Here is a 17,427-nt window from a genome sequence, read left to right on the forward strand (position 1 = left end):
ATCGCTAGTCTGCACTAACAGGCTTTGCTAGAAGTTCGAGACACCAATGGTTTTTTTTTAACATTATTTATTTATTTATTTATATATACGCCTAAAAAGGCTTTTACATAGAAGCGCTACATGATGCAGTAAAATAAGAGAATATGTATTATACAGGAGATATTGACAGTAACAAAAGACGTAATCCATTTTAAAGAAGGTAAAAAATACACACTTGTAAAATTGTGATTACAAGTATAATGAGAATTATTAAGAAATAAGAAGCAATATTAGTAAAACGTAAGAGTAACATAAAGTAAAAAAGAAATTAAAACAACACTACATATAAGACAAATCATTAAAACTAATTTACCAACGCTACTCTAATTTGTAGGATTCAACAAAGTGTTGGTGTAGATTATGCTTAATTCTATATATGGAGTCAATAAATAAATCAATAGCACCCCCATACTTGTTGCCCAGATCACGCATCCTATTGGTCAGTGAGTGTGTCTAATAGTTGGTCGAGTATGTATTACAGAAGAATGTTATATTTTGTCTTGTATTCCTAGTCGACACATGTAGTTTAATAGTGGCAAGGATGGCAGGACTATTAATTAAGTTGTTAATGACTCTGTGTAACACAACCAGGTCTGAAATAATTCTCCTGTCAGACAGTGTTATTAGATGCAATTGATTCATCAAACTGACATAATTAATGTAATCAATAGGAATTCCGAGCTTAAAATTTAAGTACTTAAGAAATTTGTGCTAACTCTTTCCATATTATTGGAGTGAACTTTATATAAAGGGGACCAAATAGGTGAATTATACTCCAATTGACTTCTGACTAATGAAATATAGAGGGTTCTCATACAATCTATGGACTTAAAATCAGTTAAAGTTCTGCAAAGGAAGCCAAGCATCTTTAAAGCCTTATTAGTTATATAGTTGATGTGTTCAATGAATGACAAGTTTTCATCGAATATTACACCCAAGTCACGAAAATGTGATACTGGTATTAATTTAATATTATTCAATGTACATTCATGTAATATATTATAACGAGTTTTGGAAAATCGTATTACTTGACATTTCTGAATGTTCAAAAATAAAGTATTTTGTTCACACCATTGATGAAGTTGTTCTAAATTACTCTGTAAAATTTGACAATCGTATACATTTCGTATTCTTTTATATATTTTTAAGTCGTCAGCAAATAGCAGAACTTCTACATCATTAAATTGGTCAACAATGTCATCGATGAATAATAAGAAAAATATTGGGCCGAGGTGGGACCCTTGAGGAACCCCACTTGTGGCCTCGAATATATAAGATTGTACAGAATTAATCTTTACACTAAGCACCCTATGGCTAAGATAACTTACAATCCAACTCAATAATTTACCTTTGATGCCCAACAATCGAAGTTTATAAATAATTATGTGATGTCGAACCTTATCAAAAGCTTTACTAAAGTCAGTGTATATACTGTCCACTTGTTGTTTGAGACCCAGAGATTCAGATATATGTAATTTTCATAAATCATTAAATTACTTAAGGTAGAGCGACCTGTGATGAAGCAATGTTGGTTAGGAACAATAATGTTGTTGATAGGTTTTACAATGATATCTAGGACTAATTTCTCAAAAACTTTCGGTAAAGCAGACATTATACAAATTGGTCTATAGTTTAATATATCGCTTTTATCTCCTTTTTTATGAATAGGGATTAAATAACACTTTTTTACTGAGCTGGAAAAGAACCAAAACTTAAAGAATTGAGAGTTTATAAAGAGGATATTTTAGACTACTAATACAGGTTTTGAAAAATATTGGAGGAATACCATCCGGTCCAGCAGATTTATTGCTATCTAATTCTTTTATGACTTTTTCTATAGTTTCTTTTTGATGAAACATTGGCTTAGATTTAATACCTCTTCCACTGAAATATCGGGAATCGTATTGACACGAATATCTGTGTCGTAAACACTTTTAAATGAATCAGCAAATAGATTAACTATACCTTCGATACTGTCGGCACATTTTTCTTTTAAGTACATGTTATTGGGAAATCCACAATCATTTTTTTGTTGATTTTTAGAAAAACTCCATAATTTTTTAACATTTTGGTGTACCTCTTTTTCTATTAGGCTTACATAATCACTATAGCATTTTATTGATAATTTTTTACACTGCTTACGTAATTTAGTAAAAGTTATGTAATCACTAGGATTTCTGGTATGTTTATATATTCATTGGATATGTTTTTTATTATTAATATATTTTTTTATTCCCTCGTAAACCATTTGGGATAGTTAGATGGTGTGAAGTTGACCCTGGGAACAAAGCGCTCTATCGAGGTATATAAAATTGAGTAAAATGTTCTAGTTGATTATTTAAATTATTTTCGTTGTCTAAAAATTACCAATCTACCGAGGTAATGTACTCAATAATATTATGGTATTTGGCTTTAGAGAAATTATACGATGTGGTAGTTAGGTTTGGAGAACATATTTGTTATGATAATATCTAATGGTGGATGGTGTTTATCTAGAGGCAATAATAATTCGTCAGATTTCTACACCACTATTTTTGAATCACTTGAAATAACTTCCATGTAACAACATTTATAATAACTTCCATGAAGTAATACCTCAATTTTAGTGATCCCCGAAGTACTTGTATTTAAGCTGTTATTTTTAAATATTTATAAATTTATTTGAATTGCTTGAAGTGTTAAGATGTAACATTCAAAATGATTTAGAATAGAATGTAATAATTATGATTTTTTATAGAATTAAGAACTTAAACTAATACTTTAACACAAAATTATTTGCTTGTGTTGTTTAATGTTGTTATACGACACGATTATTGTTTTTACAAAAAAAAAATTAAACAAACAACACTTTTATTTTTAATACTTGATGCCGACCGGGTTTTGCTACAACCGTATCTTCTTCAAGGCTGTATAACACTGTATTAAAATTTAAAATCCAATATCTACAATCTACCAGTAACATGTGTTTTCGATATATAAAGCTTATACTTAGGGTTGCAAGAAATCTGGTTGAGTTCCAGTGAAGAAGGCTGCAGGAGTAGTTTAGGTTAGGTAGGGGTTGGAAAGATAGTGGTTTTTGTCAATGGGGAACAACCTAAGTATTAGGCTTTTAATAAGCTCGATTTGATTGTTGATGACTTTGCCGTTAACGTTTTTGGCTTTCCGTAACTCTAGTGCCTGCAAGTTATCCAGATGATCCCTATTCCATTTTTATGAAGTAACATGACCCCTGTGTTTTTATTAAATTTACGATTTATTTCAATGATATGATTGGCACATTCAGATAAGCCATTAATATTTAGGCATCTTAGGTGTTATTTGGGCCGAATATATTACGCGATGTTTTATTTATTTATTTATTTATTTATTTTTTCATGTTCTCCGTAAAACGTTTATTCACCAATACATTATGGAGAAGATTACAAATTAACAAAAAGTATAGCAAAACACATAAAAAGGTCAGTTTCACTATTTTGTGACATACGTCAAAAGATAATTGTTAAACTGCCTGTAGGTTACGTTAAAAATGTCGATGGTCAATGCAGACTCGTTGAGCAGTTCAGTCGCTCTGTTGACTGGGGCGTTCTGATAGGCAGAAGTCCTCGCTTTTGGAGCATAAAAAAGGGTATGGGACCTTCCACGAGTATACTTGTCTGGGACATATAAGTTAATCTCTTTCAAAATAGGTGGATTATGTATAGTTCCAGAGATTATCTTTAAAAAAATGTTTTCCTAAAAATATTTTTCGGCGGGCTCTTAATGTATTAAGATCGAGCATTCCTGCTAAGAATAAGGATGGATACAGGAAAGGGTAGTACATATATTCCCTCATATATAGGTAACGCATGAATCTCTTTTGTACTTTTTCTATTTCGAGAATACGGTTTTGCTCAGAAGGGGCCCAAATGATGAAACTATATTCCAAGATACTGCGAACAAGTGCTTCATACGTTCTTCGGATTGCGATTCCGTTGGTAAATGATCTTGAATTACGAAGAACAAATCCAAGCATTTTGTTGGCACGGGAGACAATATCAGATATATGGGATTTGAAAGAGAGATTTGCTTCAAAAATTACGCCAAGGTCTCGAATCTCATTTTTACGTGTTAATTCATGTTTATTAATGTGGTAGGGGAACAGGAATGTATCTTTGGACCTTGTAAATGTAACGACACTGCATTTCTGAATACTGAAGGGTAAGTTGTTCAGTTCCGACCATTTGACAAGAGAATCAAGATCGTTCTGCAGACCTTTTGCCTATATATAGTTTGTATTTAATATTTTTGTCAATAATATCTCCCGTTCTAAAACTAATTTAATTACTTCCTACTTTATCACTATATCTTCGTATTCCTTCCTACAATTTTTGTTATAATTTCTATTTTTTCTCGTCTTCAGTTGTGTATTTTTTTTATTCGTGGTATTCATATTTAATAAACAACTCAATTACTGTCAAACTTGTTGTGAAATCAGATATGAGCGCATCAGCAGAATGCTGTCTGCTCATTACATAATAATAATAATAATATTTGGACTTGCTTACACATAAGTAGTTATGAAATAAATAGGTACATTTTTTACTGACTTTCATAATTGGTCACTTCTAATTCTAACTTGCATTATGTGAAAACTCTTTCAATACTCAGTTTAATAAATACCAAACTACGTAACACGTAGTTAAGAAGAATGTGAACGTAGAATGCTATATAAACGATTTTTACAATTGTAATTTGCTATTGACATTACGATATAATATGGGGGGTGATAGACGCATGAGAAAATTTGCGTACTTACAGCTCGATGACCTTTCTCGCCCATGACAGAATTGTGTCATCCAAATACGCGAATTTTAAAAACGCCGAGCTAGTTCGTCGGCGATTTAAACGGTTTGACATTTTGTTCGTATCCCGTATCACAAGCCTGTCATCGCCGCGAGCCGCCGATTTTTTGAAATTTCGTAATAAACCACCATCAGAAACACGTCAATTTGTTCCAACACCACGTTAATAAATTCATAATTTGAATTATGTAGCTATTACCATTAAAACAATGCTACAATTCCCTTCATAATTAAAGAAACATGAGCCAGTACCATAGACATATGAATATTAGTAGACCTGCCCTAAGTGATTAAAAGCGTATTATCCCCACTCCCCATACCGGTTCCATTGAGCCGGCTGGGCTCGCATATGGCCTCAAGTGAAATTTGAAAACGTGACGTCATCATTCTTGTGCGAACTATGGTCGAGGCATCATCGGTTCATTTTACGAAATAAAACGGCAAAATGTTGACTTGTGATATGAAAACTTGTAAAAATAGATGTGAAAAAGAGAATAAACCCAATTGTCGTATTACATTCCATAAGTAAGCATTATTTTACTTTATTTTAAGCTTATTCACACCGTATTATATGGATCAGTTTTAGAAACATATACTATCACATCTCAATGTAGCGATTCTCAAGTGTGCTCATCGTTGTTTACTGGGGTAAGTAAATTATGAGACATTTGTAAAAGTGTCTTAACTAAATACTCTGAAACTAACTACGACTCTGAAAATAGAAGCTGCCTTACTTTGCCGAATTTGGACTTCGCAAATTAGTTCATAACGTGGCGAGTAATTTGCGCTCCCATGTAGAAATGTCTATTCATTCAAAAGCAGATTTTACTTTTAAGAACTAAATGGTGATATTATAATGCGAGATGCCTATTTACTGTCAGATTGATTTATTGACGAATCACAGTCAGCCTTACTCCCTTCGTTCTTCAACAGTTGATTTTACCCCTCGCCATTATCTTCTCGTCTATTAATTCCTATGTCTGTGGCCAGTACCAACACAAGTCATAGTAGCAACATGTTTTCCGTCAAGAGCTACTAAGCAATTTGGAAATTGCCATATATGCTCAAACTGGTCAGCAATTGCTGTCCGTTCTTGTTTTGTGTGAATATAATTATCCTGTTTTGCTATAATAGGTGTAACAAGTGCAAGATTTCTCCATAGAGCGTTTTAGGCATTCTCAAATAGTAACGAAAAATTTCCTTCTCTTCACGCAATCTCTTTTCATCAATCAGTGCTTCACATATAGTAGTAGCCGATTTCATTCTATTTTGTTGGTTGTTAAAATATAATATTATGATGTTATAATTCCTAAATAATACAAAGCTTCCTCTGTCGATGACATCTCGTCACAGTAAGCTGTCGTATGTCAGCGACCTCAAGCTGGGTCAGTCCGATAACTCCAAACTTTTTAAAATTAAAAAAATATACATAAACACTATTCATCAAAATGCCCAGTAAACTGCCAAAGCAGTTTGTCACCAGGCCAATTTCACAATATTCTCTATAAAAATAAAGCACACATAAAATAGAAGCCACAATATAGAATATAGCTAAAGAAGAATAATATTTCGAGTGACTACAATACAAAGGCATCAAATATATTCATAGATAGGTATAACATGGTCCACATACATCATAGGGAGATGTCGTATTGTCAATGAAAATAAAATTCAAAATGAAAAGTTTTTTTGTTTTAAACCACTTAATAGTTCAACATATCTTTATTGTCCTGAACAAGGTTGAGAACAACCGAAACCGGTCGACATATATATATAAAAAAAGTGGTTTAAAACAAAAAACCTTTTCATTTTGTATAATGTCAAGCCACAAAGTGTTTGCTTTCTTCGATAATAAAATAAAATATGTGTGGTGTATGTGGTGGTAACATTTTTTTTCTTCCAGCGCAATGCGGCTTGTTTAAGAACTGTTGTTTATAAATAAAAATCATTATTAAAATAGTAAAAAATGGTAAGCTTGTACCTGGCATAACAGTGGGCGATATCATCAGGAAGTTGATGCAAGCTGCCCCGGAGCCATGCCCTAGTAACGTGACGCTACCAGGGTCACCACCGAATAGCTCGATGTTCTGCTGAACCCAGTGCAGGGCGGCAATCTGGTCCATCAGGCCGTAGTTGGCAACCCTGGCCTTCAGGTGAGGAGTAGGGTTGGCGTTCAGAAAACCTGTGAATAATTTTTATTCATTATTTAAAAATTCTTTTCCGTCTTCTCGATTTTATTTGCCTTTTGGAGTAATACATACGGAAAAAACGAAAATTGTGGATTTATTAATATCCCGTTAACGGCGCCGTTTCCTAATAAATGTTGATGATTTCCGAATATATCAGTTCCAACGTCACGTTAGTACATTATTTTTTCACTTAAAACTTAACATGAAATCTATCAATTCATTCGTTAAGGGCCTGCAGTCCCGTTTTTTAACAGGATTACGAATAATTTGAATAGATTTATAACAAATTAGCAATATAGCCGAAGAACAATGAAGGATTTGCAAATTTGTAGTTTGCAGTAGAACTATTTAAATTTGAGTTTCTCTCTTTTTGATTTTATATTTCCCCAATTAAATAAATAGAGGTTAATATCTAAAAATATCAAATGTTTCTTATCTCAAAAAGAGTAAAAATAAATTAAAAATTTGCATCTTCGATTTAATACCAGTCAGTTTCCTCCGCGCACACTGTATTATGTACCAGCAGTTATATTAGTAATGTTAAATACAATTCATTTTTTAAACAAGATGGTATATTAAAATAGAAAATAAAACATTTTTTAACTTATTTCCACTTGTTTATAATTTGATAAAAATTTAAAAATAAAATAATTTATAAAAATAAATATTTTATAAACAAGTAGAAATAAGTTAAAAAATGTTTTATTTTCTATTTTAATACTATATAATTCCACCACGTATAACAGTGTAATAAATAAACTCATAAAATATGGAATATGCCTGCTATGCACCCAAGGGCTGTTATATAAATTTAAGCTTTTAATTGTTAATGGTATCTTAAAAATGTGGTTATTCTATCAAGTGAAAATATTTTTTAAACATTCTCTTTCTGTCGTCCAAGAAGTTATGCATTAAATAGAGTAATGACACTTCACTTTGTATGTTTTTTTCGGAGACCCGACCCTTGATCCCCCGAAATTCGATTCCCCGACAGTTGACCCCCTGGACAGTTTTTCACCCGGAAAGATGATCTTTCTGCCGTTGATCTCTCGGACACTTGATCCTCCAACACAATTATTTCTCTTGTACTTTCTCACAGCTAACGAAGTATCCCCAAAGAAGTATACAGATAGAACAGAAGGCCGAAAAATTACAAGTAGACACGCTTATTATGTGCAGTCGGCAGAAAATATTATACACCTCTTGGGGATGGTAAGTGACATTACATATGAAGGTAGGTATATCGTATTTATGCCGACTTCACATGTAAGTATGTCGTTTTTTATTGAAGGACCAGGGAGGAAGGACAACAGAAATAACCCTTTGGGGGATCAAGTGTCCCAGGAATTATCTGGCAGAGGGATTAACTGTCGGGAGGATCAAGTGTCGGGAGATCATCAGAGTCATGGAATCGTTTTTTATCATGCTTTTCAAATTCACAAACTCTTCCACTTGCTACTGGAATTAACTGTTGACAACTATATAACCCATTTTCTAGTTTTACTTACATAATTTAAATAATGAAAAAAGAATGTGAAATCATAATATTAATCTTTACCCGTTTTATGCTTATATAATGCACTTGCATAATGTGGATTGACTAGATGATCATTTGTGGAAAAGTGTGTGGAAGGGTTTAGTTTTTCCTGTGGGTAAGATTTAACCCGGACATAAAGTCAAAAAAATTCTTATTCTAGATACAAATGTTTGCAAGTTTTCAATACTGTGAGAAATTTGCAATGCACCTTTTAGTTCTCATGCAAATATCCAACTCCGTGTACAAATTGATTTATTCAACACTTGCAATATTTTCCTCGAACAGATACGCGATTGCCTCTGTAAAATTTGTATTCGCTCTTCCGTAATCTTTATTCTTATCTTACATCGCAGACAAACGTCTGCTTCTGAAGATCAACAAAAGAAAGTATCATATTTTTCTGTACCTAAGCGTTTGCAATTAGGTAAATGAATTGGCCCATTCACCTGTTACACTTGTGAATTATCTTACTTCTCATTTGTCTGCTTTTGAAGATCGCAAAAAGCTAAAATAAAAAATTTCTAGACTTAAGCATTTGCAATTAGGTAAAAGAATTGGTTCCGTTATACTAGTGAATAAAGTACTTACGATGAAGTGCCTCAAACATAATATAATTTGTATACAACTCCTTTTCCCCCTCAGGCCTCTGGCATATTCTGTCAGAATTAAGTAATAACACGTAATTTTTTAAATATTAAAATTTTGAATACAAACCAAAAATATTTTATTTATTTTTAGTTTTCAAGTTTAATTTTAATTTTTTTTTTATTCCTTTATTTTTCCCAATTTTTACATTAATTACATACAATATTATATAAATCAATACGAATAATGGAAACCCATCAAAGCGCAGCCTGTGCGTGGGTAATATATTTAAGTTATTATATTATTGTACCTAGAAATAAACAAACTTCATTTTCTCTAAGCGGTTTGTATAAAAAGTGTTTACAATAGTGTATAGTGATGTTATAAGTGTAATTGTGGATATGTTTAGTGTATGGTGAATATTTTATGAGAAACATAAATTGATACAAATTAAATAAAAAGATATTTCAACTGTTGTATCGAAAAGCCATAATTTTAACTCTTTTTAATATTGAGGAAGTTTAGTAATCACTTGAATATTTTTCTGTAAAAGATTGAAAGTACGAGGTCCAATGAAATTTCAGTGTGCTTGCACTTGTTTTGTGTTCGTTTGGGGAGTATAAAATACATTATTATTTCTAATGTTGATTCCGTTTTCATTTATTTCGAACTCCGAACTCTGAACTCCGCTGTAATTTTTTTACCTTTTATGTATTCAATAATATTTTTGTAAAATTTTATCAAATACCGTCGTAAGCTTTGGTTTCACTGTGGTGTAAATTTTAATTCTTCTGTGATTAACTTTTAGATTTGAATATAAAACGTAATGGTTTCTCTTTCTAGCACCATCTAGATCATATTTCTTACCGTGGCAGAAAGGGAGATACAACGATGTCTATGAGACCATGTGAGCTGTTCCCAAAAGTGAACAAATAAGCCTGAAGGGTTAACACAGAAGATTAAACAATGTTTCCATAATATGATAATACGATTTTTTTCAATTCTTACCAAAAAGTCCCAGCCTGTAATTAATAGTGATGACCACCATCTCTGCGTAGCTCGCCAGCACTGAACCATCATATGGATTTCCAGAGTTCCACTCGAATGACTCTCCGTGGATGTAGACTAGTACTGGTTTCTTGGTGTCTCTTTCATCTGAAACAAAGAAAATAACAAAAATTAGTTCCCTATTAAGACATGCTAAACGTCCAGAAGTATATTTGTATTCTGTTTGCAAAACCATAAAATCAAAAAATGACGGCTTCCGTGGTCGAGGGGTAAGGCTCTCGACTAGCAAGCTGGAGGTCAAGGGTTCAAATCCAGGTGTGCGCAAGTAAATTTTATTTGATTAATATGTGTTATTTCACAAATAATATATAGTATATTTGCGGCACGTCCCAAAGTGGAAGATACTCTCAGTATCGCCCTGTTGTAAGACCACCATTCAGAATTAAAACGTTGTTTGAAATGGCTTTATCCATGTTTGGTGACTAAATCTGAATAGTCAGATACTTCCCCATCTTCCTCTTCCTCATCTCCTCCCCCTTCCCTCTAACTTCAGCCTCACAACGTACCCCAATTGGGGATGTCATACTCTCACTGTCTCTCGTACGTTTGGGAGCAGTCGGTACTCTTGTGCGGTTTCCCATAAAAAAAAAATTAATTAAAATATGCATTTCCACCATCTCGTTTCAAGGAAATCAAATGAAGTGATTAAGCTGATATTCAGTCGGCAGTGGAGTTTTGATACCAATTTTGATTTATGGCAGGAAGTCATAGGAATTGCAAAAGAAGGACTAAAGTATACTGCTCTAGTAATCTTTGAGATTTGAAGCAATGACGAGACGGTGCATTCGGCCGAGCGCTCGGCTGAAGTGATCAGTACAGACAGAACTCGTCCTACTAGCTGGCGAGTGATTCATGCGAGACAGTGGATATAAGCAAAGCCCAATGACTCGGTCGAGTAAGTACCTCCCCTATCTGCATACTAAACTTCAACACGTCAGTGCAATCAGCCGAGTCAATCAGTGAAAGAAGTAAATCCAAATTTAAAAAATGTTAATATTTTAGGAGTTTTGAGGTTTATTGTTTAACAATTCTCTGCATTTTATACATATTCATACTTGACGAAACCATGTTAAGTGCTGTTAACATCCTGCAAATTAATCTCAACAAACTGACTCCCATTGTCTCTTATATATGTGATCACCTCTTCTCTCTAAAAAGTTAATCGGCCGAATAAGTGAGCGAGTGACTCGGCCGAGCACTCGGAAGGTGTAATTTGGCCTTAAACATTGAAATTCTGTGGGTCAAAACAAAACAAAAAAAACACCAGTAATGGGTACCGGTAGACCAGTCAAATCATACAATTTTGGTTTTTTAATAAAAAAAGTAACCTGCTTGTACACTTATTTTATTCATTTTTAACTAAAGTTGTAGGTAAATATTTGATTACATTTTACGAAAGTAACCTTAATGAAATATCAATGGCGTAAGAATGATTTTTGCAACCACTGGGTTATTTCTGAACCACCATTGAAGTCCTCAAATCTTTGTTGACTGTGTATGGGACACGGATTTTTTTAAAGCCATTATAACCTTTATGTGCAAAGTTACTGTGTGAAGAATAAGTTAAGAAAATTTTTTTTTCATGTGCACTGCTTTCCTGACGGCTTTGAAATATATTATCCATTATTTTTCGGCTAGACACATTTTCTCGTTTCATGGACGTCATCACAGTCAATATGGTAAGAACAGCTTAGGAAGAAATTGTCTTTTTTTGCGATAATTTTTTTGGCGATTATATTACCATATCTAAAGCACAGATGCAATGTGGGCACGCTGAAATGATGCTTTTTTACGTGTATTTTAATGGAGCCTGCTCGAAGGAACTAGTAGCATTGATTCCCAGTGCTCCGGCTCACTAGTGAAAATCGAAGTACACGAGCGGAACATTCACAATTGATGTTGGCTTCATGAGAACGAGCCGCTTATACGACTCGTTTTTGCGTAAGACATATGGAACGAGCTACCGGTATCTGTCTTTCTTCCTTCGTATAATCCAGGCCTCTACAAGGCCCGCATTAATAAATCTCTTTCTACAGCCCCTACCCTAACCCACCTCCCAGCGCTGCTCAATCGGATGGCGACGTAGCTCCCCTGCCACACTGTATAGACAGGAATGCTCTCGTGAGGTGTCAAATTGTTAGTGAAAAATTAAAATTTTAGTATCTAGGTTTTCACAGTCTCTTATATAAAACCATGTGGGCAGGTAGGTACTATCGATAGAATGAGAAAATCCTAAAACGATGCATAGTCGAAACACAATTTGTATGAATATTGTATTTTAAAACGGTTGTAATTGGCTCTTGAGTACATGTGCAACACGATAAAATAATCGAATAACGTGGAAACAAGGGGACCGCTAATGGCTGGAAAATTGATACTAAGCACTCACACATAACTTTGTGAACTTCCACCAAAGAGATATTCAATATTTCAGTGAGAATTCCCACTATGGGCAACGAACCATTTAAAGTGGTCCTGACTTTACACTTGCCCAACTAATGCCGTTACAGTACGGTCAGTAATTCGATTGGTTACGAGAGGGTTAAGGAGGCTGTTGACCGAGCTGAAAGGTTGTATATTCCTTCTTTTGGATTTTAAACCAATTAAAATAGATATAATATTCCCACATAATAATGAAATAAATGTTCTCTTCGAAATGTTCTTAGTCTTCTATGGGAGACACAGTCGAGTACAACTATTCAATTTCCGGTATCCTTCCAATCACAGTCCTTCCTAAATATGAAATCGCGAGCACCATCCGACAAATTACCTAACAATCAACCCACACTAACATCAAGCTACTTTACAATCAAGACATCCACAACCACAATACTTGGAGTACAATGATAATGCATTTCTCTAATATACATAAATATGGGATAAAATCTCTTTAAATATTGCCTACACACTCTATAACTCTCTTCGAGATATGTATAAAAAAGCCATAATATTGAAAAAAAATCAATGTAATGCTTTAAAAAAATATTTTTTAAAAACATATAAAAATGAAAATACGTAATGTCGTGTTGTATTTTGTATTGTTTCTCTTTCTCTCTAGTTTTCTATTCTCTGTATTTGTAATCGAGCATAATCTTGTTTTACCAATGTATTAGTGGGTAAGTACCTTTTTTGTAAATTCCTACCTTGGCTTTGTGCTTATGTGTGTATCTCTGTCTGTTTCCTTTTTGGTTTTCTTGTTTTTTTTACACCTCCTTTTTTCTATTTTTATACTGTAGAAATTATAGTTTTAATAATTTTTATATATTTGTACTGTTTCGCATGTGAAACTTTTGATACCAAAATTAAAATGTAAAATTGTACTGATTAACTCCCACCTATGTATTTTAAGTTTCTCTCGTCCTACAATGAGTTTTGTAACTTTGGTAAAAACTTGGATGTGGAATAATCATAATGTTTTTTAATATTAAACAGTTCATTAATTGTTAATTAGGGTTCTAAGATAATTTAAAGATAAGACGTATTCACAAATTGGCCCGCATTGGATTACAATATCATATATGTCAGTAAAATTTACGTTAGGTCCACATAACAAAATAGAAAAAAACACGTTTTAATATTTATATGATACCGACAATAATTTGTCATTGAATTCCATTATAATGATTTGTTGAAACGATTTAAAACTTTTATCCATTTATTTATTTTCGACCGTTACGGGTTTCAGCCTGTCAAAGTCTTTCTAAGAAAAGTCTGAAGATTGCTGAAACCGGTAACGATCAAAATGTAAAGTCCATAAAAGTTTCAAATCGTTTGAATTAATCACTTTAATGTACGGATTGCAGCTAAAAACAGAAAACTGGTAAATTTATTTCCGCAAGATTTTAATGTTTTATCCCAATAGACGTTTGTTTTTTATAGTTTAATTACAATATGTGGTTGTACCGTTATACATGGTGTCCAGAAACTTGTAGTAGAAGTGGAAAACTGGTGAATTTGGAGTCGATTAAGTAATTGAACTTTTTTGATATGATATTTCGGTTTAGAGTAAATTGAGTCTGAAGTTGATATTTTTAGGTCAACTTCAAAAATATTTGTCGCTATGGGGTTATTTTCAGCCGTTGATTATAAGTTCCGGACACCGTGATTTATGATTTTTTCGCAAAAATCAATAAGATTTATTTATTTATACTGGGTTTTTATAGATGTTCTCACTTACGTGAAAACTATCCAGTTACAAAAAATCAGTTAAGTTACAGATAAAAAATCTATAAATTACATAAATACATGTTACGTACAATTAAAAAACCAAACAAATAATAATAAAAAATTAATAAATTATACATAAGCTCAGTAAAATTACAAATAATACTAGGAGAGATAAGAGACACGAGAATTACAGTGATATATAATATAAATATCTAAACATATTATTTAGCAGCAGCAGAACATTTTTTTTGAATCTGTATAGATTATCGAAAAAAATATCTACTTCAGCACACTCAATCTTAAAAGACACTGGTGTAAATTTTTTTTGCGGATACAAAAGAACATAAAAAAAAACATATCATAAAGTAAGGGTAGGTATTTTATCATTTCAAAATTTGTGCTTTAGAGTTTCCCAAAACTATGCCCAGAAATAAATACTCAGTTAATGGAAGGTTGAAAGGAAATATTAAAGTTAGAAAAGAAATCAATTGTAAGGCTATGTAAGAAAATAATCGGTTTCAATATATTTGGTTTGAAATTTGTTTTAAAATCACTTGAAATCCGTCACAACTCCCAGTCAAACTTACGTTCGAAGACGCCATACTTCATCGTTTAAAATCGGTACATAATCCTTAAGTACTGCATTTAATTTCGTCAAACGCCAATAATATGCTGGGTCCTTACGAATCCGTAACGATGAACGAATGTTGCGATTCTTTAATGTTTTCATCCTATACAAACAGGTTTAGGTACGATTATTAGTAAAAACTTTTGGAATAATCAATAACAAATTACCAATCAGCCAACAACAATAACTGTACACAAATTTAAGAAATGCAAACACAACTTAGCATTGTAATTCGTAACACGCTAATACTGGGTTCGTATGGACCCAGTTTATTAAATATCTCAAGAACTAAGACAAGGTGAAACGACCTAGCGTTCTGCTCCAAATATGGTTCAAATGGTACCAATAAGTGTGGATGGAACTGGGGGTAGCGGTGGTTTGGCACGTCTAACGGTAGACGAAGAGAAGAATGTATTCTTAGGTCGGGTCCGCATGGACCCAGTACAATGCTTAAGGGTTGAAATTGAAAACTTTAAAATGCTCTATCCCATTTGATGCAACCATTTAAGTGCATCAAGGTGGATTTAACTGCACAAAGGTGATTCGCTTTAATTGCGGCGGTCAGAATAAACCTTCTCAGTATTGCTAGACGTACTCGTAGTTCGCGCAATGGCTCTGTCGAAATAGCTTTGCAGTCGCTATTGAGGCTAATGATATAAATTACCTTTGATGCCACAAAGCTCTACGCTCTGCATTATTTACTGCGGCAATAGGTAGTATCTTTGATTTACGTGAAGCGGATTTTTCCATAGAACCTTAGTGATAGCCTCTAAGACATAAAACTAGCAAGATTGTGCCTCAAGTATAAATAAATAAAACTATACATTACCTATTTTGATCGAAACAATATACAAATAGATTTATAATGCCTCTGCCTATTATCTGCGAACAACTCTGTAAAATTAATTATAAACACAATGCAAGTATAAATCAGCAAAACTTTTTGTTTAAGAAGCAAAATTACAAGAACGGGGAGTTGAAACGTGAACAGCTTTTCCTGCCTAAAAGTTGTCTAGTTTACAGATGGTATAGTTATGCATAGTTGTATGAAAAATTGATGTTAACATATAATATTGTATTTTATTCTGGATAGCCAACGTTGTCATTCTGTCTCAATAATCTTTAATTAAGCTTTCCTTCGAACGTATATATAATTTGAACTAAACTAAACTAACATATTCTAAATCACTCATCTAAAATGACACTACTGTTCGGAGATACATTTTACCTCTCAACTTAATTTCACCTTTTAACACTAAACCAAAAATTATGAAAAACTGCAATTTTACCGTCATTTAATAAAATAAGTTGATTGGAGCTGAGAAAATTAAAAATTTTGTAGTTTTTTATTTTAAATTGCATTTATTCTTAAAATATAAAAGTTTCTTTTTGTTTATGTTTTCATTGTTACCGTTTCTAAGTGGGGAAATATTTATACCATTGCTTTGCTTCATAAATGAACCAGGCGTCCTATTTCGGCAGCTACGTTTCCTCGCAGGTCCATTCTGATCTCATAAAATCGTTGCATTATTTTCCCCAGTTTTGTCTGGGGCAACCATCTAAGCGATTTCCCTCTAAAATAATTTATAAGAGGTCGAGAGTAAGTTCTTCTAGAAACTGTTTATTTTATTTTTTTATATCCACTGAAAAGCTGACTTAATCGCTTCTACCGGAAGCAAGGCAATTTAAAAGGGACTTAAAAATATTGGTGTTTTTGAGAATGATTGTTGTAAAATAATAAATGCCTTCTTCACCAAAAAACACTTTATTAGACTAAAAACTCTAGTGATAATGAAAGATTGTGTAGGACGGCCTGAAGGGTAAATTTTTCTCTTTTATGCTCTCAACATTTTTCTGTTGCTAGGAACCTACTTGCTAGCTCCCATCCTTTCTGAACATGGAGGGGCGAACCCCGCAAATACGTATAGTACTGACATCGGTAATCATGAAATAAATTTCCTGAAAGTTTGACATTTAACTCCGTAAGATTTTTTACGCCAGGTACTGAATATCTTATATTTGCTCGTCAAAAAATAGCAACACTGACATGTATTTTCATTGGTTTCATTTTTAATGAAGGAGAGTTGCAATGGGCAGTTCGGCCCTCAGGAGCCCTTCGACGAGCGCTCGGGTTTTAAGTGTTATGGTGGTCGGTCATAGCTGACTGACACTCTCGTGTCCTTGAATTTGAATTCAAATCATCCTTAATTAACTGAATTTCTGAAAATGTATTTTAAAATAGAAACGAAGACTTATTGTAGTTGTTAAAAACTCAGTCCAGAGATTTTGAACATTCCTTCTACTGACTGCGGTGGAACAATGCGATGGGTAATGTAAATTTTATTCTTGATACATGTTTTAGTTACTTTGAAG

General features: G+C 33.1%; 1 protein-coding gene across 1 annotated transcript in view; it reads right to left on the reverse strand.

Annotated features, from left to right (window-relative positions):
* LOC149411363 (neuroligin-4, Y-linked-like) overlaps positions 1-17,427 on the reverse strand; it is an 887,216-nt gene that overhangs the window by 299,894 nt on the left and 569,895 nt on the right. The window contains exons 3-4 of the mRNA XM_089647299.1: positions 10,200-10,346; positions 6,862-7,062 (exon numbers count right to left, since the gene is read on the reverse strand). Coding sequence (XP_089503425.1) covers positions 6,862-7,062; positions 10,200-10,346 — 348 coding nt within the window. The remainder of the gene's footprint in view (positions 1-6,861; positions 7,063-10,199; positions 10,347-17,427) is intronic.

This window comes from Hesperophylax consimilis, chromosome 26 (genome assembly GCF_061612785.1).
Source record: "Hesperophylax consimilis isolate HC1 chromosome 26, BYU_Hcon_1.0, whole genome shotgun sequence".
NCBI lineage: Eukaryota > Metazoa > Arthropoda > Insecta > Trichoptera > Limnephilidae > Hesperophylax > Hesperophylax consimilis.